This window comes from Osmia bicornis, chromosome 3, assembly GCF_907164935.1.
Source record: "Osmia bicornis bicornis chromosome 3, iOsmBic2.1, whole genome shotgun sequence".
NCBI lineage: Eukaryota > Metazoa > Arthropoda > Insecta > Hymenoptera > Megachilidae > Osmia > Osmia bicornis.
Window position 1 is genome coordinate 12,385,990 of NC_060218.1, and position 16,727 is coordinate 12,402,716.

The following is a 16,727-nucleotide window of genomic DNA, read 5'->3' on the forward strand; positions in this document are numbered from 1 at the left end:
AGTGGCTGGGCGGGGAGGTGGTACCGCGACGTGGCGCGTCCCCAGATGGCGGATAGGGGAATGCTCGCCATGCACTTTTCGGAGTGCATGGAGGGTAGGAGCGAAATAAAAAAGCTGCCGCGGACCAAATACCAAGGGAAGGAAAACCCATCAAAACTTCCCCTGTGACTGGGAGATAGAATACAGGCACGGTAACCCCTGCCTGTCGTAAGAGGCGACTAAAAGGGGGGCGCTTGCTGCTGTCGAAGTAGCCTTGCAGATGACCCGGGGCGATGTCGGTGGGATCTACGGATCCTGACAGGGCCTCCCTTGCCGGTAAGGCCTGGGTCGGAGAGGCGAAAAGGTGGCTGCGGCGTCGTTGAGTTCTCCCGGGGCCGGGCTGCGTGGCGGTCTGGTGCGGGTAGCGAACCCGGAGTGCCCTAGCAAGGGGCTTGCCATCGTTGGTCGGCCCGCGAGGATGACAACCTCTATAAAAAATCCCTAGCCCCAAGCTGTGGTGCGCGGTGAGGAGGGCGTGATTGGAGTAAGCGCCAGGCATGGCTGATGGGTGCACCAGTCTCTAGCGGCCAACCCAGGGGTACCTGGCGACCCCCCGGGTGTACTAGCCTTACCCGGGTAAGGCGGCTCTGCCCGGGTGGACCCATGGACCGACCCTCTCATGGGACCATTATGGATGGAATTATTAAAACAACAAACAAACAAACTGGACTGGATTTAACGGAAACGACCATGACTACGAATCTGGACGTGAGACAGGCAGCTAGCGAGGTGGACCTGGTGCTGCCCGGCACTAGTGGAGTGACGGATACGCGCCAGCTATCCGTTCAATTTTCTAGGGTGGACGCGGAATGGTGTACCCTGAGGTCGGGGCGACGAAGGGCCGGGGTTTCCCCGGCGGCCACGCATGCCGCTACTTCTCGGCACGGCGAGCACTCCGACGAGTCAGTCGCTTTGACTGTGTCCTTGGAGAAGTGGCCAGCGAAGAGGAGGGGCCGTCCGCCGACCACAGGCGTATACTCGAAACTCGCCGCGGCGAAGCAAATGCTCCTGGAGGTACAACGCCAGGAGCTGGAACTCGCGGAGGAGAAGAGGGCACTGGACCCTGCCGAGGACCCTCCTGAGCCGAGTCGGAGTAGCAGGTCCCTCCCCGACCCTGAGGACCTGGCGGAGGAGTTCAGGCATGTCCCAACGGTCGACCTGGCCGCCCAAGCCCTGGAATTCTGTACGGATGTGGAGAGGGTAGCGGGCGTTTCTAAGGGCCTCAAGGGAACGCTCGTGAGGAAACTAAGGATGGCCGCACGCCATTTAAAGGCCATCCATACGGAGACGGCGGTTAGGGCCGTCCCCGCTAGGGCAGGGAAAGAGCTAGACGAGCTCCGCCGCCAGCTAAAGCTCCGAGAGCAAAACCTGGCGGAAGTCACATGCACGGTCGTGACCACGGCGACGCCGGTGATCGCGGGCCCTAAGACGTCCGCGAGGCCCGACTCGCCATTGTCCGGCGAGGAAGCGGGCCGCAAGAGAAGGAACGATGACGCGGACCTATTCACACCCGAGGATCCTACCGCTGTGGACGAGGTGCTAGCGAGCCCGGCCCCGGCTCTGGCTGCACCTGCGGAGAAAAGCTGCCCCGAGCCCGAACTGATTGCGGGTTTTGCGGCTCTTCTCGAGAGGGATCTGGCGGGACTCAGTGCGGAGTTTCAGGCCGCCATAGCGGCGGTTCAGCTCCCGCCGAAGAGGGCGGACCAGCCCAAGGGGGTCGAAGCGGCTGCAGCCACCCCAGCCCCATCGAGAAACAAGGCGGAAAGGCGGGTCCGCAACATGGTCCCGCCTACCAGGGATCCGCAACCGGGACCCACCTCCGCGCCGGCGTCAATCGTGGAGAAAAGGATGGCCCGGATCGTAGAGGAACACCGCCGAACTGCGGACGGCACGTGGGTCACGGTAGTCGGCCGCCGTGCGAAAGCGGCCGAGAAGAAAGCGGCAGTGGACGAGGCCCCACCCGCACAGGGTAGCAAGGACGTGGCCCAGAAGAAGAGAGTCGCTTCGCAGGCCAAGGGGAAGGCGGCTCAGCCGGCCAAACCAAAGGCCCCCCGGCCCTCAAAACGTCTGCGGTAACCATCAACCTCGCCCCCGAGGCCGAAATGTCATATGCCGAAGCTATGTTTATGGCTCGGGAGCGGGTGAAGCTCGAGGACCTGGGGATTACCTCGCTGACGCCCAGAAGGGCCCGGACGGGGGGACTGGTTCTGGAAATACCCGGGGAGGACCGGACGGAAAAGGCGGCCAAGTTGGCCGACAGCCTCCGCCAGGTCTTTAATAGGACGGAGGTGAGGATTGCCCGCCCCACAAAAAATGGGCGAGGTTAGGGTGACCGGTCTCGATGACTCGGCCATCCCGGCGGAGGTGGCAGCCGCAGCGCCCGCCGCAGGTGACTGCTTCCCCGAAGAGATAAAAATGGGGAAGATACGGTTCTCCTCACAAAGAATCGGGACGGTTTGGGCGAGATGCCCCTTGGCGGCACTCGCCAAGTTGACCGCCGCCGGGAGGATCCTTGTCGGGTGGTCCTCGGCAAGGATACAGGCGCTGCCACCGCGGCCGCTCCAGTGTTATCGCTGCCTGGAGAAAGGACACGTCAGGAAGCGATGCACGTGCGATGTAGACAGGTCCGACCGATGTTACACGTGTGACAAGTCGGGCCATGTGGCCAGCAAGTGCAGCGCAAGCCCGCGGTGCCTCCTTTCTGCAGATTTGGGGCGGCCCGCGGGGCATAGACTGGGGGCCAAAGGCTGTGCCGCCTCCTCCACCCGGAGGCAGAAGAAGAAGAGTGCCGTCGAAGGGGCAGGGACAGCCACCTCCAAGGCACAGGAGTCCGGGGTAGTAACAACGAAGGGGGGAAGAAAAAACCCCCCTCTGGCAAACCGGCGAGCGAAAATGCCGCGGAGGCGGCTCGTTAGGCCTAGGAATGGGGCCCAAAGGCCCTATACTTCAGGCTGACTTGAACCACTCGGCCAGGGCTCAGGACATGTTGTTCCATACCCAGGCCGAGAGAAAAGCTGGGTTGGCGGTGGCCGCGGAGCCGCACCGAGTCCTCGACAGACCAGATTGGTTCGGGGACGAGGACGGCTCCGTGGCGATTATTGGCGCCGCAGTACCCCCACACCCCGCCCCAGTGGAACAGGGCCGGGGGTTTGTCGGCGTAATGTGGGGTGAGATAGCGGTGGTGGGGCTCTATGCCCCGCCCAGATGGTCTCTCGCGCAATATGAACAGTATCTGGACCGGGTGGGGGACTTTGCCTCCCGATGTTCCCCCCGGCCAGTGCTAGTCCTCGGGGACTTTAATGCCCATGCGGCACTTTGGGGTTCCCCGAGGACAGACGCGAGAGGCAGAGCGGTCGTAAATTGAGCGGCGGGACTTGGACTCCACCTGCTCAATGTGGGGTCCGTCAGCACCTGCGTGCGTGCCCAGGGGGCACGCTATATATAGTCGATCTGTCTTTCGCGACTCCCCTGGCCGCGCGTGTGGTGCAGAGATGGAGGGTATACATCCGCCTCGACCTCACCACCACCGCTACGGTGGGCGCTGAAGGGGATGGACGAGGACGTGCTGATGGCTGCAGCCCTCGCTCGGACCTGGCTGCCAACACCTGCTGGGCCGGTCGCGGACGTTGGGGAGGAGGTAGAATGGTTCCGGGGAGCCATGAAGGCGGTGTGCGACGCAGCCATGCCCCGGGCCAAGAATCTCCCCAGTGGGGCCGCCTACTCGTGGACGGGTGAAATCGGTGATCTGAGACGAGATTGTCTCGCTGCCCATCGCCAGTGGCAAAGGGCCCGCAGAAGAAGGACATTCCGCGACCCAGCGAGGGAGGAGGATCTGTATGGGCAGTACCGAGTTTTGGAAACTGCCCTGCAGACGGCCATCAAGGGGTCTAAATCCCGGGCATGGGACGAGCTCCTAGGCTCTCTCCAGAAGGACCCATGGGGGCGCCATGATATGGCAAGCTTAGGCCCTGGTCGCCCCCGGTCACGGAGAGCCTCGACTCCTAGTTTTTGGGGCGGGTAGTCGACACTTTGTTCCCACGAGAGAGGGAGCACACCCGCCCCCCGCCGGACCACGAGGAGGTGGTATGGTCCGACGAACTGGGGGTCACGGAGGAGGAGCTGGCCGGGGCGATTAAACGGATGGGGGCCCGAACCACTGCTCCGGGCGTCCCCTGAAGGCTCTACGCGTCCTCGGTCCGAGACTGAGACGCCTCTTCAGCGCCTGCATTAAAGAAGGTGTTTCTCCACAACAGTGGAAGACAGGGCGGCTAGTCCTCATCCGGAAGGATGGGCGACCCGCCGACAGTCCTTCGGCCTACCGGCCCATCGTGCTGTTGGACGAGGTGGGGAAGTTGTTCGAGCGGATCCTGGTATCCCGCCTCGTCCAGCACCTGTCCCAGGAGGGTCCCGACTTGGCCGAGTCGCAATATGGCTTCAGACGGGGGCGCAGCACTATCGACGCTATCCAGTCGATACGCTTCCGCTGCGACTCGCCACCCGGGGCAGGGTGGCGTTGGGCATTAGTCTAGATATCGTCAATGCCTTCAACACCCTGCCTCACGGGACGATAAAGGGGCGCTGATACGCCACAAGGCGTCCCCCTACATGAGGAGGATCGTCGGCGACTACCTCCAGGACAGGAAGATACTATATAGGGGCCGGGATGGCCAGATGCACGATAGGGACGTGGACTGTGGCGTACCCCAGGGTTCAGCGAAAGGTCCCACACTTTGGGACCTGGGGTACGACCCGGTCTTAAGGGTCGAGCTCCCGACCGGTGTGAAACTAACGTGCTTCGCAGATGATACGCACGTATTGGCCGTCGGTCGGGGGTGGAAAAGGACTAGCTGCCTCGCCGAGATTGGCGTCGCTGCCGTTGCCGAGGGGATCCAGCGGCTGGGGCTTCAGCTAGCTCCCCACAAAACCGAGGCCGGCTGTACTCGCCTCGGCGTGGGGTTGCGCCACCGCCCCAGCTGGTGGTCCGTGTGAGTGGAGTGGAAGTCCAGGTGGGGAAGAGCCACAGGTACTTGGGCCTCCACCTGGTCAGCCACTGGCGCTTCGAGGAGCACTTCGGTCGTCTGGCCCCCCGACTAGACAGGGCAAGCAACGCGCTTGCCCGTCTACTGCCCAATATCGGGGGGCCCAACGAGAAGGTACGCCGTCTCTACGTGGGGATCGTGCGGAGCATGGCCCTTTATGGTGCGCCCATACGGGCGAACGCCCTGATGCAGTCCCGGCGCAGCCAGCAACTGCTGCGCCGGGCTGTGAGCAAGATAGCCATCAGGGTGATTAGAGGTTACCGCACGGTCCGCTACGAGGCGGCGATGACCCTGGCGGGAGTTGTCCCCTTCAGGTTCCAGGCGGAGGGTGACGCCAAAGTCTTCTGGCGTCTGCGTGCCCTTCGTCTGGATGGAACCCTGCCAGAAGAGATGACCGAAGCTGTCGCTAGGATTAGGCGCCGGGCCCGGCAGAGAGCCCTAGGTCGGCGGCGACGCGAGCTCGTCGAGAGCGGGAGAGCGGCGCGACCGACCAGCGCGTAGCCGGGGCGGACCTGCCAGTGCTCAAGAAATGGAGGGACCGCGGCCACGAAAGGCTCACGTTTAGGACCACACAGGTGCTCACCGGACACGGTTGTTTCGGTTAGTTCCTGCACTGGATCCAGAAGGAGGAAACGGTAGCGTGCCATCACTGCGAGGCGGGCGGGACACCGCGCAACACACCCTAGAGCACTGTCCAGCGTTTGCACGGGCCCGTCACCCAAGAGATGCTCATCGGCGAGTATCAGTGGAGGGCGGTGACCAATTACTACGAGTCGGTCATCGCCCAGAAGAAGGAGGGAGCGTCGTCGGGGGAGACCCCTGACGGCGTCACCTGAGAGAAATGGGGCGATGGGCCGTGAAAATGTTACATACCGGGGCCCACCGCCCCTAACGGGGAGAAGAGGATGGGAGGAGCATCCGGTCCCCCTGAGGAGGAGGACCGGGGGCCCCCCCCCCCCCCCCCAACACCGATCGCGCGACCCTGCGAGACTTACGCGGGGCCGCAGGGAGCCGGGCCTGGGGCCTCGATGGCGGCGGAGTTTGGCATGTAGGAGGAGGGCCCAAGCTAGACCCTCCACCTCGCAAGGGGCGCCAACGCGCCGTGGGCGGGGGGGTCCCGGTGTGTTCGCAAGAGGTCCCGGGGCCCCCTCCTAGCGCCCAGTGTAGGTCACCGTGGGGGTTTTAGCCGGTAAAAATCCGGCACTACCCTCGGCTCCTCTCCAGGGGGCTGGGGGCGTCTTTCGAAGATTTCCCCCACGTAAAAAAAAAGAAAAAGGTTAGGTTAGAGTTTTGTATATTTTTTTTCTTTTTCCTAATGTACTCACTGAGATCAGTGCAGAAACCACTTTTTGGACGATTTTAGTTTTTGACCTCTACCGGGGCGGCGGGTGGGAGTTAGGAGTTGGGATGACCACCGTTGGAATCCCCATCTCAAGGGCTATCTATTGTAAAGAATCAGGTCGATCTGAGGTTACCCCGTCAACCTCAATATAACTGTATTTTCATGTTGATTGCCTACCTCTATTGCTTCGGGATTAGTATATTTCATTTTCGGGTTATTATTATTTTAATAAATAAATATAATTCAAATCATATCGTGTTTGGTACCATTTTAATCAGAAAAATCTCACAAATGCGTCAGTAAAAGCTTCATTAAGAAAAAGTTAAAAATAGAAAAGTTTTATCGTTCAATTAGTATTAGTCTAATTAGTTCGCCTAGAGGGATCCCCTAAGTGGAGGGGATAGCGATATTGCATATATCCAGCCAAACTTTCGTTGCATATATCCAGCGTTTACTGTACATCCTCGACATAGAGGGGACTCTCGTAACCCAAAGGCTTGATGAGGGTGCACAAGATCGAGGAGGAATGGAAAAGATTGGCGGAAGAGAAAAAGCATCCTTCTCACGCCCCTTACATTGAGAAATTCTCGTACACCCAAAGGGCTTGATAAGGGTCGCAAGGCGGATAAATTTTAGTTTTCCGCCGGGGCGTAACACTACTATTCTACAATTCTTGGTTATGACTATACCTTCTCCTGTTGACCTGACATTCAGTCGTCGGTGCTGGACCAATTCGAGGTTTCAGGCGTTTTTGACTGGAATTTTTAAACGTTAATTACTGGAAAACAAAGCCGCAAACGCTATTTCGTTATTCTTGATTTTCGTCTTATTTTGATCCCTAGAATCACCTTAAAATTTTTTCCATCTATTGTCGAACACCCTGTATACAGGGTGCGGCGCCAAAATCCGGACAAATGAAAGATTATTTTCAAACATAATTTTTATTGCAAAAACGGAAAAGTGTACAAATTTTTTTTTTACTAAATTGTTTATAATGTCATAAAGACCACATTTACTAAATATATCCTCCCCCTTCTTGAATGACTGCCGCCATTCTCGGTTTGAAGCGTTTGCAGCCTCGTTTTAATGCGTCGCGGTCCATATCGGCGAATGTCGCTTCAATAGCAGCTCTCAATGATGCCACGTTTCGATGTCTGGACTTGTTAGTGACACTTTCAAACGCGCTCCATACATAGTAGTCCAATGGTTTTAAATCTGGGCTGTTGGGAGGCCAGAATTCTTTGGACCAAAACATGTCAACGTTGTCGGACAACCAATTTTGAACGAAATGACTTGTGTGGAAAAGATACGGCTTTCCAGAGGACACAGTTTCCATCCACGTCTTCACTACATTTGTCAGAACACGCAAATAAACTTCTTTTGTGACATTTTCCCCTTTGTTAAAAAAATGTGGTGGCATGACATCACCCTCACTGGGCACAACACTTAGCACGTGTACATTCGCCGGAAATTATGTTCTGGAAACAATAGGAACATCTTCAGGATCATGGGCGAGCCATCGATCATTTCTTCGATTGATTTTCGCATCGACAGTAAAAAATTCGGGTACCCGAAGAACCGAATGATTTCAGTTGCTGAGCGCCCAGCGCGAACACTTTCGGTAATAGCGGCTCTTCGGTTATACTCCGCACTTGGCTTCAACATAGCGACTGTTTCCAAGTTATGATTGTTTATTACATGCATTAAGCTAATTGAGCGCCGCACGCGATCTCTACAAGAAGTACAGAACTGCGAGAACTTCAAATTGTATTTTGTCCGGATTTTGGCGCCGCGCCCTGTGCAGGGTGTCCCAGAACTCGCGTTGGTCCCGTGAAGGGGTGGTAGTTCGGGCGATTCTGAACAACATTTTCGCAAAGGAAAATGTTGATTGAAGCTTCGTCTTTGAATTATTAAGGAAAAACACTGACCAATTCAAGCGCGTATAGCGTGTGGGCTCAGGGACGGCAGCGTCGGCTACGAAAGCGGGGTTTGAAAATGTTCATCTACCTGAAAGGAAATTCTGTGAAAAGTGACGGTGACCGTATGATTGAATGAGTTCAATGATCTCGTCTGGAAATCAGCTGTTCTTCGTAATTTGTTCCCTAGTTGAATGTTCTAGATCGACACAGTGACCTAGTGGGAATTATCTACTTTCAGCATAGCAGCTTAATTTAGGAACGAATGAGTAAGTTTCGTTTAAATCGTTTTCAAATTTTTATTAATTATTCCATTTCAAACATTTTTATTTGTTGTTTAGAATGTTCAGGATTTCCTTTTTTACGTTATGACAGGCGACAAGAGATTAGATTTCGTATTCATTTTAAACAAATAAAAATGTTCAACCAGTTCAATTTTTTTATTGTGCTATGCCAACGAGGTGCCGAGCCGTTCATTCGCGACCTACGTCAAACCCCGATTTCGTAGCTGAGGCTGCTGTCCCTGAGCCCGCGCACTATACGTATGCGACGACAGCCGCGGATCGGCCTCGCGCATCGCGGGCCCCCACCGCAGCGGCATCCCCACTCCCGTGCGATTAGACTATAAGTAGGACCGATCGATGCGTTGATCGATGAGTTGCCTCGGGGCTTCGGCCGTAGGCGTCTAGCCTTGTCAGTCCCTTGGTTGACACGGGGTGACCAAGCTAGTGCGCGTTCATAATCTCTGCTGGCGCTTCCGCTGGGATTCCGAACGCTAGCTTACACGGCACCGCATTCTGCCTTTGGCAGCCGATTCCGTCCAGCTTCGCGGCGCTACACAGGCTGGCCAAGATTGGTCGTCGTCTCGTTCGCTGTTCGGTTCTGCCTCGGCGTACGAGAAGACGAGCCGCGTGAGGCAAGCGGGCGACAACTCCACCGCAGCGCGAAACACCGCAGCGCGTTTGAATAAAACACCGTCGGCCGAATCGGGTCATTCAAGTCCTCGTTAAACCGCATGACGAAAGAGCACTCGCAGAAATGCAAAGATTACGACGGTTACTTTTGCAAAGAAACAGTCCAAATCAGCTTCCAGCGACTGATACGTGAAGAAGGAAGCTAACCCTTCTTTTAGCGACCAACTGGTAGAGAAAATGACGAAGTCTACTTTTTTCTTTCCTTTCATTTCACGGATAATGTTGAGAAGTCACACTCGATATATTACCTGTAGAGTAAACGTCGAAAAAAATATGAATCAATCAGTAAGTTTCTTTGCAATAAGAATCGTTAGGAATGAAAAATGCAAAATATTTTTTTTACGGGACCAATGGAGAGTTATACTCTATAAGACGCAAAAAGTTTCGTTCTGATTGGTCTATCCGTCTCGGCGTAATCAGTGAACATACATAAACAAAACAAAAATATACATATCGAATTAAGTATCCTTCTCCTTTTCGAAGTCGGATAAAAAAAATATACAGGCTGCCCCAGAACTCGCGTTGGTCCCATGAAGGGGTGCTAGCTGGGGTGATTCTGAGCATCTTTTTCCTTTGCAAAAAAGTTGTTTGAAGCTTCGTCTTTGAATTATTAAGCAAAAACACTGACCAATCCGAGTACGTGTAACGGGGTCGGTCGGTTCGGTGCGCACGGCGTTGCACACCGCGGTCGGATTCCCCGTGCCAGGGTTCGCAAGGGAACAGATCGGTAAATAACAAGGCGGTGTTGTGTAGAAAAATATATGTTTATTCAAAAGACACTAAACGACGACTACTGGTACAGCCCGGCGGGCGGTATTCACCGGCCGCGGGTACTACAATCAGAAGATGGTCTGGTGGTTAGACGCGTGGAGCCGTATTCCTTAAAAGTAATATACAGGTGTTACATACTACGGTCGGAACCCGGTCCGTCACAGAAATCACGCGGAACTTATATCTAACGCTCTTACAAACTACTGCGGTCGCTACCGCCTTACGAACTAAACGGACGCACGCTGGTGTACGCGGAGCGCGTACAACTTTCCAGCTTTGTTTAATGTAGTCCCTTGTAATTTATGCACCGTTACTGCCCAAATTAGAATAAGTGGTAACATTCTGCGCTCGACGTCTTCATAACCTTTCGGCGCCTGAAACGTTGCTACAACTAGAGATATTGGGATGTAACCGTCGATATCTTTAAATCTATTTCCAATGGACTCGTCGTCAAATTTTATAAGTACCGTGTCCGGCAACTCTCCCTGTTCTAGTTGATCTCTTCAAAGTGCCGGCCATGTAAATTTCCTCACTATTCCCATTGCGCTGTTTATCAAACCATCAGAAATTGATATGTTTCGTCACAGCATGATTCGCGATCCCTCAGTTAACGTTATTGTATGTAACTGTCCGCCACAATTATTTACATTTACAGGTATGACATTTTCTGATGGCCTTTTTCCATATGTAGCTGCCTCACGGGACTCGTCTATTGAATCAATGACGTTCGATGTGATTTTGCTAATTCATCAGTCATTTCTGAATTATATTCATCCACTAATTTTATCGTTGGGAATATTCTTACTGCTGCACCATCCTCGAACTCTCCGGTTAGGGGAACTCTTCTTCGTTCGCATAATATTTCCAGTTGAGAAGTTGTCACTTCCTTAAACCGAAGGTTATTCAATAAATCGATGAACTCAACGTCATCTCCTTGTCGCATATTAATGGTGAGTTCGCAGGATGAAAATTGGTGCCATAAATTAATTTCTACAGTACACCAATGTGGCTGTACAAAACACCAGTGTCCTTTTACTGGGGGCAACTGCATGATATCGCCAAAGAGAAGTACATTCACGCCACCAAATAGTTTATCATTTGTTTTGAATTCTTGCAATGTTAAATGAATTATATGCAAATTCTCATAAGATACCATTGATATCTCGTCGATAATAAACCACCTTGTATGACGTCACTTTCGTCTCTCCTGTTCGAGCCTCTGTCCTGTCAGTCGTCGATAGGTCATTGCAGTACCTTTTTCAATAGGCAACGAGAACAAGGAATGCAGCGTTTTTCCGAATATTTGACGGGCAGCAACGTCAGTCAAAGAAGCTACTTCAATGAAAGATGGTTTTATCATCGTATCAACTGTAGGATTATAGCGGCGTTTAACGTGTTCAACAAGTAATTTTAAACTAATCGACTTGTCACTATCAGCTCCTCCGCTAATAAAAAGCAACATTTGTTCTGTATTTTCATCATCATTTTTTTTAATATCTTTCTCAATTACTGCGGAAACTGATTTTAATAAATCTTTCTGTTGAATATTAAGACTTCGAATACTATTAAGGAACACGTCTTCGGGCATTGCACGTGTTTCTTCTTGCTGTTGATCTTCATATAAATCACCTTGATCATAATATACTGTTTCGTCAGCATGAATTCTGACTGGTTCTCCTAAATGTTCATTATTAGTTTCTTCTTCGTGTACAACATTCAAGGCAACAGCCTGGGTGAGCGCCGCTTCAATAATTTGCTCTGCGTGAGTAAATTGTTCGACGGGTGCGTTACCCAACATAGGTTTCAACTCGCGTTGCCGTCGAAGAAAACATTGTTCCGAGGATTCGTTTTCGGACATAAGTGTACTTTCATCACGAAATGGAATGTGAGACACTACTATTAAGTTATAGAAGTATCCTTCTCTATCACTGTTCAGGGTATAATATCGGTGGCAGAGTACAGCTGGTTTATTTCTTATTCGCATTCGGGTATTGTCCTTCAATTTTATAAACTTCGATCTCGAAATTTCTTCATCGTCAGTTCTAAGTTCTGCGTCGCCATCCTCTTCTGTCCATATTTCACTTGAAACTGTTTCATATCGGACAGCAAATTCGGCTATTGAATGGTCGGTTTGTTTTTTTTACGAACAATTGGTCGCTTCAAGCAGACATGGGCAGTTTGTTGTTTATTAAAAAATATTATTAGTCGCTCCAAGCAGACGTGAAAAAATAAAATAATAGCCGTTAAAACGATTACCTTCTAAGCAATTTGCAACTGATTCAATTAACCCGTTGCCGCACACTTTTAATTTGACGATCGTGCTCAGAAACACATCTTTTTTTTCAATCGTTTATAACTGCCAGATGAAATTGAGTGTAAGTTGTATGTTTGGAAGTGAAAATTATCACATTTGGCCACAGTTTTTCCATAAAAACTCGCGACGGCTATAACCGTCATTTGCTCATCATGTCATTTTTTCTCTTCCCAGAGCAAATGACGGCTATGATCGTCGTGACGACTGTACGGCATTTGCTTTATTAATTCAAAATGATTCCTATGAACAAAAGAGAGTAAATAGGTGTAAACTTAACACAAGAAAATCTGTTTGAAACAAAATTATCATTTGTAATTTATTTTGCTTATAAAATAGTAAAAATGTAATAAAAATTAATTCAGGAAACAAATTACATACATACAAGAAAGCATTATAAATGATAGGATTCGAAGCATTCTGGACACAATGGTGGTTTCTGCGGAGAAGTTTTACATCTATATGACGTTTCTTTTCTAATTTGGTTGGACGAACATTATCTGCAACGTAAAAAATAAGTTTTACGCTGAAAATCAATAGGTGGAGGTATCTTTTCCAAGAAATGTTGTTGTGTACAACTTGTGGATATCAGTGGTAATGAATTTATTTGTTTCGGTCGTCCACGCGTAGATGTTAATGCCGCTAAATTCTTTCCAGAAATCTCAGTATTAGGTAGTTCGATCAATGATTGTATTAGCAAATCTCTAAACTGTAGGAATGTCGTTGATTTATGAAACTGTCGATAGATAAAGTAGGAATTCCAAACGCATAGGTCTAAAAGATGAAAAAAGAGTTTTTTATACCATCTTATGGATTTTCGTTGTGATGAATAATAGGAAATCATTTGATCACATTTGTCAATTCCTGACATATTCAAATTGTATTCAGCTATATCATTTGGTTTATTCTTTTTTTGTCCAAATTTGTTAGTAACTTCCACCATTTCCGGATGATGATTTGTTGTTATGGACAGAACGTCCCGTTTATCTTGCCATTTCGATACATAAATTTGACCTCGTCTACGCCATATATGTTCGCCCTTTTTTAATTTTTTTGATGTTACTTCTTTCGAATTACCTATTCTGTTAGAACGAAGCGTTCCGGTTGTGTGTGTTTTATGTTTTAGCAGCTCTTCTGACAGCTCGATACTGTTGTAAAAATTGTCCATAAAGAGATGATGTCCTTTACCCAAATATGGCTGCATTAACCGTAAAACAAGACTACTTGTTTTTGATGTTTCCTGCATGTTATCTGATTTTCCTTGATAAATTTCAAGATTTAGAATATATCCGTCCGGCGTATTAAGTTCAAATAGTTTTATGCCATATTTTGCTTTTTTTCCTTTTATATATTGTCGGAAACTTAGCCGACCTCGAAACAACAAAAGGGATTCATCCAATGAAAGTGCTTTTGACGGTGAATATGCTGCTTGAAAATTAACGAGAATTGGCTGGAGTATGGGGTAAATTTTGTTTAATTTTTGGGTACTGCTGTCAACATGTCCAGTATGATGTCCATTGATGCATCGTAGTAGCTGTTCAAAACGGCGACCTGCCATAGTGTACGGAAATATTGGTGCATAGTAAAGAGGATTATCAGTAAACAAGTGTCGAATGGAAGGAGCCCTTTTTTGACCTTGAAGTAAGCAAAGGCCCAAAAATTTTAGTAGTTCTTCTTCATCCGTTTCAATGAAATTAATCTTTGGGGTATTTCTTGTAACTCTTGTAACAGCACGCTTGGTTTCAAATAAATGCTTTCTATAGTAATTTGTGCAACTAACAAGTGTCTCAACTATATTCCTTGAGAACAGCTGATCAAAAATGTCTCTCGCAGTAGAATACTTATCAGCATTCATTTTAATGCCGCATTCACCATCGAATGCAAATTCAATCAATTTCTCTTTGTTATCATACCACATATCGTCATCGTCGATAATCCGCTCATTATCTGTCGTTACTGGTGAACAACTTACACCATCGCCACCGGCAAGGTCATCGATATCTTCAGTGTCTTCATCCTCAGACGACACTATCAAACGCTTCTGCTTCCGACGTTGAGTTGCGAAAAAGTCTGCCTCACTATCGTCGCTAAAAGAGTCTGCTTCAGCATCGGATTCTTCGAAAACAAGGCTCTGATCGTCATCAATGAGATCACAGTCACGTAATATTTTTTTATTCTTTTTCATGTATTTTCCGCAAAAGTCCATTTTAGCGGTTACAATTTTTTCTACATAAAGCGAAAAGTATATACACTTATACACATACACTCACAGTAACATCGAAACAAATATTTTTACTAATTTGTGAAAAAATAAAATGTAAAATTAGCCGACGAAGGAAGTACACAAGTGTCAATATGTGTAAATTGTCACTGTGTTATAATAGTATAACATAAAAGAGTATTATGTAAATATTAAAAAAGCGTAATTCTTAAAATATTAAGAATAAATAAACGTTATATACTGAGAAAGACTTAAATGCAAACCGAAACGTTTATACATTCTTACTATTTTTTTATATTATACTATTATCAATTTACATACACTTATACCTGTGTATTCTGTCAACTAATTTTACTTTTTTATTTATTCAATTTTGAGAAGATAATTGATCTGAGTTTACTTAATTCATGAAAAAATACTTACAGAATAAATGGTTCGACTTCACAGAAACACACTTTTCAACTGCATGAACTGAAATGTATTAAACATTTTCTACGACTACCGAACGTTATTGCCATCGTGAACGACTGTTATAGCCGTCATTTGTCTCTAGAGGCCCAAATGTTCCGAAGCGGTAAAGCATGAGAAAACGCATAAAAGAACAATTAGTATGCTGTCTGGCATGCTATACCTTTTTTTTCGATGTATTACTCAATAATTAACAAGTGTATGTGTTAGTACACTTCGTACTAACGCTGTTCTTTTCTTTTACTGATTAAAATGTGCACGACGGCTATAGCCGTCGTTTGCCTACGTATCGCCAAAAATCGGACGGCTATAGCCGTCATTTGCGGCAACGGGTTAATTAGTATGGCAGTCGCAATAAATTGAACACGTAACGTTGCCAGGTATTCGTTTCAACTGACTACGCGATCTGGGTACGGGCTCTAGCTATGTTTGTTTATGTTGTGAGGATGATTGTGTAACGACCCGATAAGAGCCACAGCAACTTTTTCATTTCATTTTTATTATTATAATTAATTTTTTATGTTTAAGTTTTGTACACAAATGTTTTATTTAATTTTCATTATTCGTATTCGGTATTTAATTTAATGTATAGTAATTTTTGTAATAAATATTTTTCATTTTGTCATTAACTGAGTCTGTTAAATAAGTCGATAAGCGTATAGTCGGTAAGTCAGACGATAAAATAGAATATCGATAAATTATCGACAAGCAACCACGTGTGCGCCGGCGCAACCCCAATAATCTCGCGGTGGGGTGAGAATATAGAGTAGGGATACCGCGTAGATTAAGGAGCAGGGGTACTCGGCCGTTACGTGATGGGGAATTCCAGATACCTGAAGGAATTCTATAATGAAAAAAAGCGCCAAGTCAGCAGAATCTGATTATAAATAGAGGCGTTCCACACGGTGTCAGCGCAGATCTTCTCTGACCACGGTCAGGAGCAGGCAACACTCTGGAAGTAGAGGAAAGCTTGCGCTGAATTGCTTCGGCAACCATAGAGCGCGAGTAATAGCTTTATCCTTCTCTTCCGGTGGTGACGTACAAGACTTCAGATTTGTGGACATCCTACTCACGGTACGTAACGTGTTAATCAGGTGTTTTCTACTAAGCCATACTCAAGTTTAAAGAGCTAGCGAGGAGCGAAGCTCCTTGAAACGGCCTGTACTTAACACAGCTCTGGCTAGCCCAGAAACCGATTGCGACCCGTAGGAAAAGTCCGCTCGTGTCTGAGGGTACTGTACAAGCCACTGGGAAATAGTTTCCAGTACTCAGAGTAATTAGCAAATTGTACAGAGTGTTGACTGTGATCGAAGACTAACAAAGGAACATCGGAGACTGATACACTCCGATTTTAATAGTGGTCAATACAGACAAATCAAAAAACTTAAATCAAAAATTCCATCGGAATAATTAAAACAACTATACACTATAATACATCGTTGAATTCGTAATAAATAGGCGCTTTTACTGATTGAAAAAAAAGTAAAATTTTTCGAAACGGAGGGGGAGGGGAATTCAATTTTGCAAAAAGGATGATTTAAAAAAAAATACTTGCACGCAGCCTTATAGACCTCAAGAAACGGTATAACTTTTATTTTAACTATTTTTTGATATCTTTTGTTGTTTACGATTTATAAGCACGTATA

At 48.6% G+C, this 16,727-nt stretch overlaps 1 protein-coding gene across 1 annotated transcript; it reads left to right on the forward strand.

The window, feature by feature from the left end:
- Positions 1–729: 729 nt before the first annotated feature.
- On the forward strand, positions 730–2,115 carry LOC114881486. Its single transcript, XM_029198293.2, has one exon. The coding sequence runs from the start codon at positions 730–732 to the stop codon at positions 2,113–2,115; it is 1,386 nt and encodes a 461-aa protein (XP_029054126.2).
- The last annotated feature ends 14,612 nt before the right edge of the window (positions 2,116–16,727 follow it).